Genomic DNA, 20,201 nt, shown 5'->3' with positions numbered 1-20,201 from the left:
AGTAGTCTTCCAGAAGACATTTTTCTCTTTAAATCAGTCTCCTTCTAGTACCTGGTGTGACCTCTGAATGCAAGGTATGCTCTCACATTCAGTTATTACCAAGACCTTGGCAAGTGAATTTCGTGAAATTTCTAGGAAAAAATGTTGATTTAGAACATCCGTGAGTGTTAACTACTGCTCTAGTTCCCATATGTGTGCCACACGTTCCATATTGTTTGTGGTGTATTTAAATATCGACAATTTGATTGTATATGTTCCTATTCCAGTCCTCAATTGTGCATTCCTGGCCATTCTTAAGTTATTTAATTTTATATGAAAATCTAGGAGAAGTATAAGCTATGGGGGCATCAATTTGTGGACATGTGTGATATCCACAGTTCCATGAGAATTTGATGACAAGGCTTTGAAAAGATGTAGAAAAATATGGCTTCATTTTGTTCATGTTAAAGACGTGAATCAAGGTATGACCAGCTGGAACTGATTTGCTAGTTAGAACCTATTGTTTGGGTGAGATACAGAAGCAAGATACCACTAGCTTGTTTGAATTGCATCATGATTCTGCGAATAGCGTCAAATCAGATGATTACAGTTGGATACAGTTAATCATCTGATAATTGGGACTAACCTGCAACACGTAAGGAACTGCCAGTATTAAGATGCTGAAGGTTTAGCCATGAGAAGAGAATGAGCCACTGTGATGGGGTCTCAAAAGGCATTCCGCCAAACGAGAATATGTTAAATGACATAGGGTCAGATTTAGATCTTGGCAGATGGGTCACTGTCACAACGGTGACAGGTATCCTGTCCACCGAAATATGAACCCGTCTGCCAAGATCTAAATCAGCCCATTTTAATAATGCACAGTGATAGAAAAATAGCATCCTGAATTGGAGGAGAACTTGGAAATAATGATCCCAATCATTTTCTTAATATCAGCCCTTACAATTAAATTCGTATAACAATAAAAGTTGCCAGAGGATTTATATCAGAGTATTGTGCACGTAAATCGGTTCTGATATAAATATTTTGTGCTAAAACATTGTGGATGTATGACGGTACAACGCGTGGTATTACCACGCGTACCGTTACAACGTGTTTTTTACAATGCAAGTCGTTACCACGACTTGCGCTGTAGGGGTGCGGACTTAGGAATAAATACCAGCCTACGTACAGTAGGGAAGGTGTTGGAATAGTAAATCTACTATTCCTTATCCTTGAGTGCCCTCCAGCGCAAGTCATGGTTACAACTTGCGTTGTAAAAGACGCATTGTAACAGCACTGCAGGGTAACATCCGCGTTGTAAAGGATGTTCCCCAACATTGTGCACAAAACTATTGTCCTATTACATATAGATGTTCTCTTATTAACTTCAACGGGAAATATTTTGTGGACAATATTTAGGACATCATATTTATGTTCAGGGATATTCATACACTATTTTGGTACTCCACCCCTTCCAAATAGGATGAGTTTACAAGTGAGGTGATTCTAAGGTGGTACCAACCAAGATGGAACCAAAATGTGACCACCATCCTGGCCAGAAGTGACAGAACTAGAATGTCATGAGCAGGCCAAGTCTTGAACTTGCTCACTGACAATTGAATCTGTTGCAGAAACAGGTAAGATTTCATGCTCACTTAGTGAATCGTGCCTGGTGGGTCAAGCTTGGGGCCGACAGTCAGGTTACACTAAACTTTGCCTTCCATGGTTTTGCAAATAACCTACTCCCACCTAACTGAGACTTTATTTCCAATCAGATACAGAGTAAGAGAATCAAGTCAGTGGCTGAATGTCTTGATATGCCCTTTGAGTTAGGTTCATGGCTCTGCACTGAGATCTCCCACTCTTCCGTTCATTCCATTCTGCTCTTCCACACCCTCTGTGATTTCATCCACTGTCTCTGAGTTTCCACTTAGTAGAGAGGCATTATGGAGTGGTCCAACCAGCCGCCCCTCCTCCAAGGACTCTGATAGTTCTTTGGCACTGCAAGTGGGTGAATTTGTTTCATAGGTATTGTGAAAGCTGTTGTAGTCCACTTCATAAAAATCTTTCTCCAAGGTAAGGACTGGAGTGAAACGATGCCCCCATAACACCTCTTTATCCATGTATGAGCTGCGGGCCTGGCAAGTCATACCTGAAAAATACAGACAAAAAATGACATAATGTAAATGAAAACATTATTACAAATAGAGTGTATGCAACAAAATATAAATGCAAATGCGTAATTATTGAGCATTTATTGAAATGCATGCATCCTCTTATGCTAAGGCCAGTGGTATCAAGCTTAATTGGTTTTACACAATCACAAATACCGAGAATTGTTTACAAACTAATGCAAGCATAAATTAAAAAACACAATGGACTGATGCTGGTCCGGATTTCATTATTAGATTCCTGGACATACAATTACGTTGAATGGGAATTATTTACATAGTCGGGGGTTTCCCTGAAAATATGGCAATTCAGCTTTCTTGCTGACACCGTGAATGAGCCAAAAACCACAATTGATGGACAGAATGCAGAACAATGCCATACATTCACCCCAGTACAGAGATCTGGGCCTAAATCCATCGTTTTTTTGCACTCCACATCACCTCAGTTCAGACATGGCCATATGCAAATCAGTATAACCCTGTGCCTCATGAGAACAGTCCAGCCCGAACTGCCAAGCCATGTCTTCCCTGGACCGGAAACAAGATACCGAGGACCGTTTTCTGGCATTCCAGCCGTCTTCAGCCCTGCTTGCTTAAATCCAGTGGTGTGGAGTGCTTGGGACTCACGTCTGAGCATACCCATCCCACTAAGTGTGGCAGGGTATGCTCAGACGTGAGTCCCTTGCACACTTTGCCACTGGATTCAAGCAAGCCGGACTGAAGACTTCTGGAATGCCAGAAACCGGTCCTCGGAAGCTTGTTTCCGGTCCAGGGAAGGCATGGCTTGACAGTTCGGGCTGGACTGTTCCCATGAGGCACAGGATCAGACTGATTTGCATATAGCCGTGTCTGAACTGGGGTGGCAGAGTGGGCTAAAGAACGGTGATGGATTAAACCCAGATCTTTTGACTGGGTGTGAGTGTTTGATTGGTTCAGATGCGCCGTCCATTACCACCTCCTTTTGTACCGCTTTTGGCCGCCATAAGTGTGGTAGGGTATGCTCAGACGTGAGCACCTTGCTCACTTTGCCACTGGATTCAAGCAAGCCGGACTGAAGATGGCTGGAATGCCAGAAACCGGTCCTCGGAAGCTTGTTTCCGGTCCAGGGAAGGCATGACTTGACAGTTCGGGCTGGACTGTTCCCATGAGGCACAGGATCAGACTGATTTGCATATAGCCGTGTCTGAACTGGGATGGCAGAGTGGGCTAAAGAACGGTGATGGATTAAACCCAGATCTTTTGACTGGGTTTGAATGTTTGATTGGTTCAGATGCTCCGTCCATTACCACCCCCTTTTGTACCGCTTTTGGCCGCCATAAGTGTGGCAGGGTATGCTCAGACGTGAGTCCCTTGCTCACTTTGCCACTGGATTCAAGCAAGCCGGACTGAAGACGGCTGGAATGCCAGAAACCGGTGCTCGGAAGCTTGTTTCCCATCCAGGGAAGGCATGGCTTGGCAGTTCGGGCTGGACTGTTCCCACGAGGCACAGGGTCAGACTGATTTGCATATAGTTGGGCACTTGATCAGACCCGCACCGCAGCGGTGGACCTTCCTTCATTACCGTGACTGGCCGTAATATATCCAACAATGCAGGAAACCCATTTGAAGGAGGCCACAGGAAGAATTGATTGTCTTCACATAGTTTAATTGCAGCATGCAAGCAGGCGATTTGACAAAACACACATCAAAGGAATCCTTACGCCACGAGGTGTCAGCAAGAAAGCGGGGCAGGTGACTGCCGGTGCCCGCATCTACCCACTGGGTATAATAACTTTTGTTTTATTATGAAAATTAACAGCGCGCCCACTTGTGATCACAGACGGCGCACCACAACAACCAAAAGGCCGTGCATTCAGCCACGCCCACTACGGCAGGTGTTTAAAATTGAAGGATGCGCAGTGCAAAAGTGCTTTCATTTTCTTTGAACAACACACCACAGAAGAAGGGACTTTGAGACTCCAGAACCGCATCTGGCGTAAGGATTCTTTTGATGTGTGTTCTGTCAAATCGCCTGCTTGCATGCTGCCATTAAACTATGTGAAGTCAATCAATTCTTCCTGTGGCCTCCTTCAAATGGGTTTCCTGCATTGTTGTATATCTATACTACTATAATAAAGGAAGAACTTTCAGCTTTTGAGGCGGGTAATCTCGGGAACCACAGGGCCAATCCTCACACCCGATACACCGTTGGAATCGTCAGGGTGTGTAGATGGTTATAGGCTATGTAAATTTAAAAAAAAAACGTTATTTCAAAAATTTACAGTAAAAAAAAATAAATAGTCCCTCCGAAGTAGCACCGACCGCGATGTGCGTGCTCACGTCAGGAGCACGGGGACGAGAGGCGTCCAGGAGCCAGACGAGGAGTGGCGGACATGGCACGGGGGAGGAGTGTTGACGTGAGGAGCAGCGGACAGGCCAGCGGCGGTCAGGTGAAGCAGCGAGGAGCGTTAAACTGAGGAGAGGCGGCTGAGGTAAGGGGACCCATGTCGGAGCAGGCGGGGGTCAGGGCAGGCGGGGGACGGCCATGCGGGGCCGGGCGGGGGCCGGGCTGCTGCAGGGGCAGGTGGGGGTCAGGGCAGGCGGAGGACAGGCCGGGCGGGGGCCGGGCTAATAGCTGTGGGCCAGGACTCTCCAGGGCGTAGGAGACAGGTCTTAAAAGAACATCTCTCTGGTTTAAATCCTCTCGACCACCGTATGTTTATGCCTCCCGGAAGTCAAAGGGAAGCTTACAAATACTGGCGTCTACGCATTTTTCTATGCCCCCGACTGCTGCTCTCATGGAAGGTGTGGAGATGCACAAAATCCTATTTCTGGGAATATGTTTAAATGCATGTTTGTACTTCTCCGAAGTTTGTGGTAGTGGAATTTTGCACATGAACATTCTGTTGTAAACTATATTTTCAACCGGGCGGGCGGGCGGGGGTGGTGGAAGCCTGATTGCTCCCGGACAAGGTCGGGAGGGGCTGGTAGTATATATATATATATATATTCACAAAAAAATCAAAAAGAAACTGGTACGTTATAGTTAGGCTGACATTTCACTCGTACAAAACCAGAGAAATTCCGCCGTTAGTTACCTGAGTTAACTATAACTTGCGTCCCTGCAATGCACTGCTTATGACCTCACATATGACATTACTCATGACATGGTCAGTGATGTCACTGACCATGAATTTCTCAGTTTTTTGTGAAATGTCAGTTTAACTATATAATCCCTGTAAAATTTTGAATGATTTTCTAAGGTTTTTTAAATTCTATTTGCTAACTATAACGTCCCTGTAACCTTTGTTTTTTGTAGTGAATTTCTAAGATTTTTTAAGTAGCAGTCAGGTTTGCAGAGTTGCCCCCCTACCGGGCCCTTTCGGCCCTGGGGACCCCAGCCCCCGGGCCATGGGCGTATACTAGATGACCACTGGGGATGCCTGAAGCCTCCGTGGCCCGGCCACTACCGCCCCTTGGGGGAGCCAGCATTGATTGTTACCCCCAGTAAGCTGTTAAGATGCAGCTCCCTGGGTGTAAAAAGCCTAAGTGTGCTCACTCTGACCAAGTGAGAGCAAAATGCTCTTGCTTGTTCAAAGCGAGCACCGTTATTTGCTATGGGATGGCAGGAGCAGTGCTCCCTCCATCCCATAGCAAACTGCAAAGTCCCAAGGGTGGGCACCTCTTGTATTTGCAAAATAGCCCCTGGGAGGTGGTGGTCCCCGGGGGGAATGTGCCCCTTGCATTCTTTATACTGGCTCTGTGGAGATGGCAGTCCACAGGGTTGCATGGGGGCGGATCCCCCGGCATCTTATTTACACAATAAATCATAGCCCAGGGAGGTTGCAGTTCCTGGGGCAGCGAGGAGTGGGGCATGGCCCAAGCACTTCAAACTATCAGCCCTGGGGAGGTGTGGTCTCCAGGTCTGCAGGGGCCCACATGGGCCCCCTCATCTTTATTTGATATTGCACCAGTGAAGGAAATTGAAATACGTTGTGAACTGTAATTATTCTTCTACGTGTATAGGGCTCCACAGTTCAGAAAATCTCCAGATCAGCCCTAGCACATACATACATTTCGCAGCTCAGTAGCCAATAGATCCACCAAAGATTGAGGTAATATTGTTAAAATATTGATTAAGCCTTGCAGCTAAAACCTCACCACTACCTTAAGATTTTTGTGATTTCTTGTCTAGCTTTTTTGAGCAAATAAATAGTAGGTATTTGTCATAGTTTTCACATTGAAAAGCCATTATCAAATCAGGGCAAATCATGTGATAATGATCTTACTTCAGATGCTTCATTTGTTTCTAGGGTACTGAAAGCCCCAGTGTACATTTTGACACAGAAGAGGGTGGAAGAGCCTGGCCCCTCCCACCATTCTTCATGGTCTTGCTTATAGCGCCAACTGGATTCCTGCAGCACGTGACACTTCCTTTGCTTTTAGTTAACTGTTAGCCCCAGAATATATTGAACCACAGTCCGGGGCAGAGAAGGGAGGCCCCGCCCACACCATTCTTCGCGCTTATAGCACCAACTACACTCCAGCAGCTCAGAATGCTTCATTTGCTTAGAGGAGACTGCAAGCACCAGAGTCCATAGTGACACAGGAGGGGGCAGAGGTGGCGGGCCCTTCCAACCAGGCTTTGCGCTTATAGCGACAACCAGACTACCATAGAGCGGGACTCTTGTAAGCAGGGCAGGCATGTTCTTTCCGGGACTAGGCCATCCCCTTTGGCCCTGCTCTTTGAGGTGACTTATTTTTGCATTCTCTTTAAGGCCATATCCAACCTCCATATCAATAAAGCTTCACTCAAGCTCGAAAAGACAGATTATCTCACTCTCATAGTTATTTGGTTGGCCAGGTTATTCATTTATTATACGTTAAATCACTTTGTTTTATTTTTTATGTGTATTGTTGTTTTATTACTATGTTTGTTAATTGACTTCAGCTTATCCCTTTCCTCACAGTTAGCACACCCCCTTGTTTAGTAAGATCTTGGCCGCCACTACGGGAACAAGAATAGCTGCCAAACCTCCTCAGGGAGCAAATAAATTTACTAATGCAGCTAGACACACTGTTGTGAACTGTACTCTTAAAGAGACTGATGTAATGATTGAGGAGGCTGATACCATACTCAATAAAGTAAGCACACTCTAAAAAGGCAAACAAAGGTAGCATTCCTACTGCTAAAGCAACCCAAGTTTATAAGAAAAAAGATCATTTAAGACACCTTACTGGCCTAAAAAAGCTGCACAACCCTAATTTACATGTGGCTTCGTATATTCCATGGCGTTTACCACAGCTGGCACCAAGTCACTCACAACTTACTGGCATGCCTAATATGCATTCAGCTCAAGCAACCCATAGCAGTCTAACCCATTCAGAACAACAGTTCTCTTTAAAAATGTATTTGCCCTTTTGGTAGGTACCTACAATGAAAAACAGGATATTTCTGTATTTGTACAAGCTCACTCTGTGTGTAATGAGGTCAGTATCTACAACACAAAAATAGGGGGGGGGTGCTAGAGAGCCATCGAGCAAGATGGTCACACTGATGTGGGGGTCCTGCCATCTGGGGCATGCATCTGGCATAATCCTGCCCCAAATTATTGCAAAAGGACATTTTTTAAGCTACAAGGTGCCTACACACTTGGGGTACCTGATTGCAGCTGATTCTGTGGGAAACAAACCGCTGATACCAGGTCTCAGAAGGCACATGAAGCCCCCATAATGGCGGTTGCAATAAAAGCTACAGACCACTGCACCTAGCCTGAAACTGTGGTAAGTGCAAAGCTGGAGCCTCACTGAAGGTTAAATTGCGGCACATAACTGGCACTCCCTGCCCTGTTGCGAGAAAGTCATCCCAGTGGCATGCCTGTTGAGCATTGTATGGTGAGGCAATTAATTGGAGCCATGACCGGCGCTACTTTCAGCCTGCAGCAGACGTGTGTTGTGAGAGGAGACCGGGAAATATTAGCGGTGCTGGCACTAGGCTCTCGGCTGTGGGGACAACAGTTGAACTCAGACTCATCTGGGCCCTGCATTGAGACCTTGATTGGAACAGAGGACGTAAGTGGAGGCTGGCTCTGAGGCTTAGGGTGCGGGTGGCTCGCCACTGCCAGGCAGGGCTCGGCTGTGTGTGCCGCAGGCCGTGCTGAGATTTCTGATGTGGGGGAGAGAGGTGACTGAGGAGCACAAGCCACTATTGCCATCCTGAACCCTCTTGGGGCCTGATGGGTGCCTGCAGGCTTGCGGGGGCAGCCCAGGCAGTGTGCTGAGCCTGGGCAAAGAAAATATTTACATGAACAGGCACTGCCAGCCTATCTAACTGCACACCAGCACATCTCGATCTAGAGAGGCCCTGTATAAGTGGTAAGATGCAGGTGTCTGGTGGATCTGGAGCGTGCTCCCTGGTCCCTACTGAGGCCTATATGACTGCCTTATAATGGAGGCCTAATTAGGAACTGACAGCTGTTGGCAGCTGCTGAGGGCTTCCAGTGCTATACACCATACATTGCATTCAACTATTTCTGCTCGAACCATCTTGAGTGCCATCGGCTGCAGCTAGACATAACGAGGGGCTGAGAGAAGAGGGGCCTCTGGCTGCGCATACCGCACAGGCCTGCACATGCCCCTGGACTGGACCGTGGGGGAACTGTTGCAGAGAATCTATCCTTGACGCATGATGTGATCTGAGAGCTCTCAGGGCATGTAAATGTGTGAGTTGGCAGATGCTAATACCTTCTCAGATTCTACAACCACACCACAGCCCACTACTGAGACACACATCTTAGTAGCACCATGGGGAGAACAGATGGTAGTCAGACTAGACTGCAACTTGATGCCCTTAGGTCCTCTCAGACACCCTAAGGCAGCACTGACCAGAATTACACTGAGGACTCCCCGATTGAGGAGCGATTGACACCGCTGACATGAAATCATTGCTTCTTGTAATTCAGCTGTGCCTTACCTCAATTGAATAAAAAATGAATACCATGTGTACCAGGATAGACTCCATCACCCGAAAGTTAGAGAAACAAGATGGCGAATAACCAAAACAGAAGACAGGATCTCTGTGATTGAGGATGCTGCCTCCCATAGGAGTGAACAACTCCTTAACCCTGAAAAGTTTCAGAGAGTAATATCGGCCAAAAACGAAGACTTAGATGCAAGACCATGCAGGAATAATGTGCGTATAACGAGAATCCTTGAGTCCACCAATATGGGCAGAATGGAAGACTTGGTGCAACATATGCTGAAGGCGGTGCTTATGGCAGATTCTCTTTCTACCGCTCAATGATGACTCGTCATCCGCCTGGTGCACCTCCATGACTGATCATCACTTGATTATTAAATTATCAGGATTAGGACACTGCTCTTAGGCTGGCAAGGGAAAAACGCATGTAGCAGTTTGAAGGAAGCGTATTGGCCATTTATCCTGACTTTACTTTTGTGGAGCAAGAGGAACGAAGGACATTTCTGCCCATCAAACAGAAGCAACAGCAGGCCGGCGTTATGTGCACCAAGCTTTATCCTGTGAGGCTCTGATTCACTTATCAGGGTAAAGTCCATATCTTCAACAATCCGCAACAGGCCAGTGACTTTATGAAATGTAGCATGGGCTGTGCCTCCCTGGCGGACTGCACACCACAGACATCCAGACTTTCCTCACCAATGACAGAACCAGGCTAGCCCACAGAGTGAGGAAACAAATGGCCTGGTTGGCTTGCCTTTAGACAATCAAACATGGCCCCTCTGGCCTCACGAGGTGCAGGAAGGGTTTTATTGTCTTTCTGTTGAACAGAACCTAGAACTCCATGCTAGCACTGGCTTTGGAGCTGCAAACAAGTCTGCATAAAATGACAATATCAAAGGCCTTGGCCTTGATGTGCACAGTCATTTGGGACACCCACAACATCGCCCTGGATACCCTTGATTAGTTAAAGAGAACCCCACCAGGCTCTCTGGTTGTCTACCTAAAGTATACCCCTAAAGTACTTTCAGGGTCTACATTGTTTTGCACGGTACTGCTTTCTACCTGCATCTCTATCTCTCTACTCTACACTTGCACTTCTACTTTCTCCACCCCTCTGTGGCATCCATTACTTTTACTGGCTTCAGGCTTTCACTACTCAAACTCTATCTTTTGCTGATTTTCCATTGGTTGTATTTTCTGGGCACTGCCTTTGTTTTCAGGTATAAGATCCAAGTGATTGCGTACACAAAGGACGATACCAATGTCATAGGTGGGAATCAGGACTGCTCTGTATGTTGTAGCAAAAAATGCAGAGCCTACAAAGCGCACATGTTGGGTATAACTGCCTAACGTGGAACATCATAGGACTGGGTAACCCATGCAAACGTCAACATATACTAGTTTATTTGGATCGACATATTATAAATTTTGCTCTCTTGAAATATACTCATGATTCTGGGCAAATCACATAATCTCTCTCTTCCTAACAAATTGCAATGTGTCCTCATGTAATGCAAATGATGCTTGTGGAAAGCGCTCTGATACCCGATACCTTTGGATCAAGTTTGCGCTATATAAAAGTCAGTCAAATAAAAAAATAAAATATGGGGGGTACCACACACACCACCTACTCGCTGGGCATCACATAGTAGCTTTGCAACCTATTCTAAGTATGAAAGGGGAACCTTTACACTTATTCCAAAGGGCACATCTAATGCCCCATAAGGCACCGTCAACGAACACATGGGATGCTACACTTTGATGGGGAAGAGGCTGGCCTTGGTATCCATTACCATTGGTAATTGTTGTGGTCCAAACACTGACGACACTCCCATTATTGATGGATTGTGGGTTTGATATGGACAAAGGGGTCATGCACATCATTTGGTGAGGAGATTTTAACTTTGCTCTACACACGGCCCACTACCAATTGCCAGCCAACCGACAATTTCAGGCCATTATGGAGGCACATTATCTACTGGATGCGTAGAGATCACTACATCCTCTGGACAGTGAGGGTACTTTCCATTCTGGGGTGCATAATAGTCAAGGTTGGACTATTGGCTCATATTTTGGGGTTGCTTTCTTGGATACCCGTGGTAACACACTTAGCACCTGCCTACTAAGACCATTCCCTCGTTCTGCTTACTTTCAGTTCTCCAACTGTCTCCTTCCCAAATACCGATCAGAGGCTATACCGTACATTACATCTGGATGAACTCTTCCATGAGGAATTGAGGCAAGATATAGCTGATTTGTTTGAAGAAATGTTGGCATGGTCCCGGATATCTGCAAAATAGAGGAGGCCTTTAAGGTCACCATCTGCAGATTATGCCTGGATAAAAGTGGAGGGGCCTACACTCGATTTGAAACGGTTTCAAGGGACTGGAAAGGGACTTTAAAGCACTGGAGTGAGGCCTGGGCGATCCCATAGATCCTGACAGACTCAGGTAGACTCTAACTGATTACCAAGACATGACTGAGCGAGTATGTCTTTTCCAAGGCAAATACTTTAAAGCTAGGATGTATGGAGAGGGAGAATGCCTGGGACGTGCATTGGCAGCAATGACGCGTACACCCCACTTCACAATTACTGTTCTTGAGATAAGAAATGAGGCAGGAACATTGTTCCATGACACACCAGAAATACTTAGTTATATTTCCACCTTCTACACCAATCTGTCCACATATCAAAGGATGCACAATATAGAAAGACACATACCTTGGTGATGTGGTGCTTAGGTGGTTGCGCAATGTGCAGTGGTAATTTCTGTCAGCATATATTGAGGAAGACGAATTAAGGGAGGCTATGATGCAGTTAGAATCTGGTGAATTCCCCAGCCCTGACTGCCTAACGGCGGATTTTTATAAAACATGCATTAGTACCATCATCTTAATACTGCAGGATGTCTATTGTGAGGCAAAGAGAGCTGACCTGCTCCCTTCCTCGATGAGAGTAGCAATGATAATCACTCTCCTCAAGCCTGGTAAATCAATGGAACTTGTGAGTTCTATAGTCCCTTATTCCAGATCAACGCAAAGATTCTGACTAATTGCCTCAGTCTGCTAATTAATTTTTGGGTGTGGCCTGATCAGTCAGGATTTATATCTAGGAGAGCTACATCACACTATTATATTTCACTATTGCACTATTCTCGTTCTTGCAGGACGCTGACCCAGATTTGGCCGCAGTGGCGGTATTCCTTGATTCCACTGTCAAGGCTCCTAGATTCCTTTGCAGAGGCAGATCAGACGCTAGTCCCAATCGCCCCCCAGTCGGTGCCGCTGCTACTTAAGCCACGTAACCAACGGGGGGGAAAGGGGAAGTGGATTGAGAGAAGAGACACTCCGTCTGCTGGTACACCCTGGTTAGGTTCTGGATTCTTCTATGTGTTTTCTACTGACTGCGTAACCCAGGTGCCTAAAACACAGAAAGGGAGGGGGGAATGAGAACATAACAACATACCAGTCTTCTCCTAAACATATACTCTTAACTGTACTTATCCTACAGCTGTCTTCAGAGCTTTCGCCTCTCTTCTATTTTTAATGTTGTGCTTTGGAAGTACTTTCTCTAGAAAGAAAACAACTAATTAACTAAATGCTAACCTTTGAATCTTCTCACAATTAGATACTAAATACTGTACCACTTATACCGTAAGCACTTCCTTTAGTTGACTGAAATGATGCTCATATCATCTGGTCCAGCCAATTGGGATTCTTTAAACTATATACAGTTAGTAGTATTTGGTCTCAGTGTATTCCTCAAGATGCGCGCAAAAGGGAGAAAGGAAGGAACAAAGGGAAAGGGAAGATAAGGTAAAGCGCAAGAGTATGGTGAGGAAAACTATTGCCCAAAATTAGTTTTGTCTCCAAACGCTGCTGAGCAAGTCTTACTGTACTCTCCGTCGTAGTTTGCTTGCAGCACTCAGGTCTGCGGCACAGCCACTGTTCTGCCGCTCTGCTGCCGATATATAGGAATGACGAAAGAAACCTGAAGTCTCCACACTACCGGCTTCAAACACTCCCAGGTGCCGGAGTCAATGAAGCTCTCGCTGAGGGGAGTAAAGGCTGAAGCACTCTATCCCTCAACGCTATTAGGATACTATATCTCTCGCTTCACTGACTCCACAAATCCCTTCCGGGCATGGAAACAGCCGCGGAAGAAACTATTAATCACTAAACTCTTGGAATCTAATTCTCTGGCTGCTGTTCAGTCCCGCAGTGGAAAATAGCGCAGAGGAACGGTTTAGAGCTGCTGTCTCTCCCGAAGGTTCGTTAAAGTACGCAGATAGAATCTCGCGCACTTCACACGAACACTAGTCTGTGCAGGTGCGCTCCTTCTGCCTAGACGCCGCCCAAAACGGCAGCCATCTTGGGAAGGGAGATTTACTTTTTACAGTAATGCCATATATTTACCCGATTGGGTTTCACCAATACTCGTGTTCTTTGACGCCCTACGGGGCGAAAAGCCACTGCAATGGTATGTTTCCTGACAGCCAACAAGGCATTCGACTCCTTGGAGTGTGATTGCTTAATGGTCTTGCTTTGCGGCATGGGTTCCCTCCTCCATTTCTATCTTGGATAGCACTATTATACTCCCAACAGCCTGCAGAGGTGCAGATCAATGGGACCTAATTGATCCATTCACCATCATACAGGGAACTAGACAGGGTTGATCTTTGTCGCCTCTGCTTTTTGCATTGGCAGTAGAACCACTGGTGTCAAAACTGTGACAACATCACCACGAAAAGTCTTTCAGGTACCCCACTAGCCACATACTAGTATCATTATACGCTGAGGATATCACATTATATGTTAGGGGCTCTCAGAAAAGCTTGAATGGATTATTGTGCCAGTTTGTCCACTTTGGAGGTATATCAGGCATTCACATCAATGGGAGGAATCTCATCTTTTCCCTCTCACCCCTGCCACAAAACAATATTGCCTGGACTACCCGCTGAAATAATGTGACGCAAAGCTTCGCTTTCTGGGGATATTGATCACCAGAGATATAGAAGAATGAATCCTTGCAAACTATGGGACTGCCCTGTCTGCGGTATTGGATAATAATACCCTCCGGATATCGTTGCCTATTTCTTTGGCAGGAGTATTTCTCTCATGAAGGTGCTCATATTGCTGAAACTTCTTTACTTATTTCTCAATATTCCTTACCAGCCAGGGCACCATGTCTTTAATGCACCGAAAAGCGCAACTGATACGACTGGTCTCTATGGGGAAGACATTGCAACTGCAGTGGAACGTGCTTACACAGCCTTTCTCTAAAGGAGGCTTCGAGGCACCTGACATGGAACTATACTTTTTGTGCACACAGGTGCACTATGCTATATATTTGTATAAGCCAACAGCCTGTATGCCACACCTAACCATAGAACAAGGTTACTCCCAGCATCTGCATACTTGGGTGCACGAACACACTCTGCTGAGGTTGCAGACTCCAAGGTAGCATGCACAACAGAGACATGGGACAGACTGGCTAAAAGGATCTGTAGGCCCAATTCTCTACTCACTCAGCTCTTATCCCACAGCTTTACCACTTCTGCTTCCTGGTCACCCACGCAGTGGACTGCAGGAACATATTACATAAGATAGGCATCGCCACATGCAGCGACCTATACTTTGTAAGGAAATTAGTTATTCAGGAGATTGTTTTCACCAGGGAAGTGCCAACTCTATTGGATATATTAATTTGTACGGCTCTACAACTGACAGGAAGCGCACGTGCCAGCTGGAATCAGGAGCTTGAGACAGCAGTTTTTGACAAGCAGTGGTTGTACTGCTGTCAACAGTAGGGTTGCATAGTCTCGGGTAACAGTCTTCGTATCATACATTTAAAAAAACTATATGTTATATTACACGCCTGTCAGATTACACTGCTACCATCTATGCTCTGATGACCAGTGTGTTCGATGTGCCTTGGTTGGTGCTGAATTCCTCCATCTGGCCTAAGCATGTGGACTGATACATGCTTACTGGGGAGAAATTGCAGATGCACTGGTCAGCTTGATTGGGCACCCCCTAGTTCTAACACCAGTAATGGCGAAACCGGGACACACAGAAGATGTAGACCCGCCCATTAGAAGATATGTAACGCTGAGTCTTCTGTCGGCGAAGTGCGGAGTTACATGTAGATGGGGGAGAGGTTGCACGTCAAAATTTAAGGAATGGTTGCACAATTTAACCTACTGCAGGGATCAACTGACAACCTATGCAGAATTGTTACTCCATAGTTATCGGCCTCGGGACATATGGGACCCTCTGCAGATCTACCTGATACCACAGCTCAGCGAGTCTGGGGATGTGGCGGGTCCTAGCTGGACCTCAGAGTAGACTTCCTGGCAGATTCCTCCCATGTCACTCACTGTCAGAACCGTGTAACAGATAAAAAAGCAGACACACTGCCTCTGCTATAAGGGTGGGCACTTACAGTTATGTAATGACAGACATGATAAGCGGAGCGGATCAGGTGGGGATAACATATTCTATTGGATTAAATTGCCCAAACTCATGCTCCAACTAATGTTCAATGCACTAAAACACCAATTTGGTAGGCTCAGAAGGGTATGTACCACACATATAATATATTGTTTCTAAGATGATGCACGATAATGATGTAATTGGAAATTGTTTGATATTATGTGCTTATTAAATGTGATGTACATAGAATAAGCAATAAAGAAAGTAAAAAAACCACCATCGCCAGATTAGACTTTTTAACTAAGGAAGTAAGGGGCAGATGTATCATCACCATCATTTGCGATTCTCAAATAGCGATTTTTTAGAAATCGCTATTTGAGAATTGCAATTTGGGATGTATGTAGAATATCACAATTTTTTTGCGATTTCTAAATATTCCTAAATTGCGATTTGCAAATTGCAAAATCGCAATTAAGGAATAATTTCCCATTCATTTCTATGGGCCAGGAGTCCCATAGGAATGATTGGGAAGTTATTCTCAATTTGCGATCCGCAATTTGAGAATCGCAAATTGAGAATAATTTCAAGGGTGTCTTGAGGACACCCTGCTGCACCCCTGAATTTTAGATGTGTACGCATATGGCTCACATACATGCCCTAAGGGCATGTATGAGCGCCACATGGCACCTTCACAAATGCCAAAAAGTGCATTTGTGAAAGAAATCGCAAATTAACACCAACTTGAAGTTGGTGATAATTTGCGATTTCTTAAGGTGTATTCGCAAAACTTAAATGTTTCGTACATAGCATTTAAGAAATAGCTTTTTGCAATTCCTTAAATGCTTGCGCAAAGTTAAGGAATCGCAAATTTTGTGATTCCTTAATTTTGCGATGCAATTTCCTTCATAAATCCCGTTTTCCTGATTTTTAGTCCCAAACGCTGCTTTTTTGTGAATCCCAGCGTTTGCGACTAAAAATCCTGTTGATACATCTGCCCCAATGGGGCATATTATCAAGCACAGAGTTAAAATTATCGCCGCTTTAGCAGCAGAAAACTGCCGCTAAAGCGGCGATAATGGGCTTGATAATATGCCCTTGAGAATTCCAAAAGAAGCCCATGTTGACACCAGAACCTGGGTTTCTATTGGAATTCTCAAGGGCATATTGTCAAACCCATTATCGCCGCTTTTGCGGCAGTTTTATACCGCTAAAGCAGCGATAATTGTAACTCTGTTACTTGATAATATGCCCCTAAGTGAAGTAAAATCTCTGCCCCAGTTATTAAATAGCGACTCCACAAAGTCCCAAAGAGAGGTAGAGTGTCTGTTGCTAATGTGACACATGTATTCACAAAGGTCCTTGAAGAACACTACTGCACGTAGCAAGTATTTGAATAATGACTATTCTGATGTACAATCATGTTTAAAATTCCATTTTGTAAGCACATATTGGTACTTCCGTGGAGGAGTTCTGAGGGAAAATCATATCTTCTGTTGCAGCTGTACATCAGGCAAGAGTTCCTCTTTTCTGCAGACTTTAATCGATGGTCATCTTCCCCCACAATATTGATGCTGAAGTGAAGTTTCTGACTGGAAGCTTGGCTGGCTTGTTAGGCTTTTCAGTTTAGGCGTGCACGTCTATTGTAGTGGTTTTGTTGTTTTACATTAAGGTCTTACCTCTGAGTGAATCAGAACCGACATTTGGAGCTAGAGTTTGGCAAATGCAGCCATCTTTCAGCTTTGGGTGAGTGGAGCGTAACTCTGTGAACTCTGTCCACCCCAAAACATTTGTAAAGGGAGAGGAGGGCGGAACGGTAGGGGTACTTAAAACAAATTCAACATTTCCTAAGGCTTTCAAAACATAAGAGAGAGCGTGTGTGTTTTTGTCAGTCTGGGTATGTAGAAATTCCAGGTGAAATCCGACAAACACTTCATACTACCTGACTAAAACCACTTGCATCTGGGTGTATGTTACAACCACATAATTCCCCACCACGCATGCCTGAACAAAGAGGTCTTAACAACGACTGCGTTTTAACCACGCTTGCCTTTACAACAAATGTAGTTGTAATGGTATTTTAGTAAAGCCATATACGTTGTTAAGGTTCTGCCCTGGTGTCCAGCTCCCCTGCCCTGAATACTTAAATCAGACCTCAGCCCCGCGCCTTGAGCCCCAAAACCCCTCCCGAGGCTTGACATTGACCGTGACCCCCCCTTTCCTAAGCCCTAAATCCTTCACCCCAAAACTCGACCCTGACTCCTTGAGCCCTAAAACCTTCACCCCTGAACTCACCCCCCACTGGCCTAAGCCCTAAATCCTTCACCCCAGAACACTACCCCGACTTCACCCTACAACAGTCCCCGCCCTAAGCCCTAAGCCCGAAATCTTTAACCCCAGAACTCAACCTCACCCTGAGCCCTAAAACCTTCACCCCACAACTCAACTCCGACCCCCCCCCACTCTGAGCCCTAAAAACGACCTCTCCACCATTCAAAGTATATAGTAAAAGTATAACCGAGCCACTCCGTCCATTCATATCTCATCTGGGCAGGAAGTCTCCTCCACCCAGTCCGACCCTCCGCCCGAGTCTAGAGCGTTGAACTACCACACACGTCGAAACCACAGATACGTGTGGTAAAGGCATATGCGTAGAATAGCCTGCATGGTTCTGCCATTGTTGTTAAGCCACACATTGTTTAGACTGCGTGGTTTAGGCTGTTTCCCCTTGCAGCCAACTATTTACTACAGAATAAATTTGCAAGGGGTGGGGTGTTAACACCCAAACGCTCTGCCTGGAGCTATGCCCCTGTGTGGTTTGGTCTGAGAGAGCGCAGGTATCCAGGTTAGGAACCAGGTGCAGCAGTCAGCTGGAATGATCTGAATCTGGTGAATGACCGAGTTTGGATTCGGTGAGTGTGTGTGGGTATGAAGTATGAATATTTGAGTGGAGGTTATATGTTAACATTTGGTCAGGTTAGAGTGTGTGAAGGAGCGTCAAGGCGACTGCCATTTTGGCCGTCCTAGTGTTTGGGCTCTGGCCTAGCCGTTAATGGCGGGGTCGCAGGGATTCGATTGCTATTTATCCTGGTTTGATCTACAGGAATATGGGGAAATACCCTGCTGCGCTCAAAGGCTTGACAGGTCGCCACTACAAAGGTGATCTATTAACAGGCGGGTCCACCTCCACCCCAGACCTAGCTCTGAAGCTGCGGTCAAAGTGTATTACAAAAAGTATGGGAACTGTGATGCTGCATGCAGTGGGGACAGGGTCAGTGAGTGAAAGTTCGGAGTCAAAGGTGTGGTTATAAACTAACAATTCTGTAAGCTATTTTGTTCTTTTACCGTCAGGTAGCTACATATAAAATAATGCGCAGCTTAAATGAAAAATAAATTTGAAAAATTATTATTTGGGAAATGCACTATATAACATTATGAAACCTCTATTAGTTAATGCACTGCAGAGGTCTGTGTGTAATCGGAAAGCCACATAATAAAATTTTGGTTGGTGCAGTGGGGAACAGTGATTTGTGTATTTTTAGTGCAACAAGGTCACAACCTGCGACAGAAAGCGCAGTGAATATGTAAGTATTTTAAACTTGCATTACATAAAGTATAAAATAAACTGCAACAAAATGTGCAAAAAGGTTTAAGAGAAAACGGTGTTTCCAATATATAGATTTTAGTAATACCCAGATTGTGTGCAATGCAATGCAATTTTTTGTTTACATTGCTGTCCCTGCAACACCTCCTGGGGTGTTTAACCCCTTTGCCACAGCTTCGATGCAGTGCGGCACTTCCGCAAAATGGGCAGGCCGTTTCGGTCATTGGCTGACGGCAGCACTAGCGAGGTAGTGCTCCCGTCGGCCAACGGTGGACAGCAGCACGCAAGGGGTTAAGCCCTATATAAATACAATTGCTATTAAAAGCCTGCCCTTCACAGCTCAGTTGTTAACTCTTTGCACTACCATTCCAAAATGATGAATCTATCATCAGAAATCTTTGAGTGATTAGATCAATTAAAGCCGGTACCGACTCAAAAGCATCCTTTACATTTGCAGATTACCCTTTACATTTGTAGATGAACTCTTTGCACTACCATTCCAAAATGATGAATCTATCATCAGAAATCTTTGAGTGATTAGATCAATTAAAGCCAGTACCGACACAAAAGCATCCTTTACATTTGCAGATTACCCTTTACATTTGTAGATGAACTCGTAGCGCACATTTGCATTTCTTTCATGCTAGCAGGCACACTGGCAGGAACATGGGCATCCGCAGGAATTTTTCCAGGGGGGCAACATTTTGCTTCATCACCATCCTCCAACATGATTGAGCACAAGTATTGGATAAATAAAAAATCTAATAAGACAAAGAGCTTAAATAAACAAAGAAACCCATGGGAGGGGGGAGGGAGAGAAAAATCTTGTGAGGCGCCACAGCAGAAGACCTGGCAACTACAATGATACAGAGGAAAAAACAAAAAAGGGCCGGAAAAAGAAATCTGAATCAGATTGATGTGGTTCTAGAGAGATCCACATCAGCTAACCTTTCATTGATGACACAGTGGACGACTGTGTCAAATTCAAGAGCTAGTAGGGTCTGCCTCGCTAAGCCACATTGTCTAGAACAATATAAATGAAGCAACTCATTAA

General features: G+C 45.3%; 1 protein-coding gene across 1 annotated transcript in view; it reads right to left on the bottom strand.

The window, feature by feature from the left end:
- Nucleotides 1–1,678: 1,678 nt before the first annotated feature.
- The window catches only part of KCNJ5 (potassium inwardly rectifying channel subfamily J member 5), a 768,483-nt gene continuing 749,960 nt past the window's right edge, over nt 1,679–20,201 (bottom strand). The window contains exon 3 of the mRNA XM_086956888.1: nt 1,679–2,134. Within this exon, the coding sequence (XP_086813014.1) occupies nt 1,818–2,134 (317 nt within the window). The 3' untranslated portion in view covers nt 1,679–1,817. The remainder of the gene's footprint in view (nt 2,135–20,201) is intronic.

Source organism: Lissotriton vulgaris, chromosome 2_1 (assembly GCF_964263255.1).
Source record: "Lissotriton vulgaris chromosome 2_1, aLisVul1.2, whole genome shotgun sequence".
Classification (NCBI taxonomy): Eukaryota; Metazoa; Chordata; class Amphibia; order Caudata; family Salamandridae; genus Lissotriton; species Lissotriton vulgaris.
The sequence above is the reverse complement of the archived record's forward strand: the minus strand, read 5'-3'. Positions and strand labels throughout refer to the sequence as shown.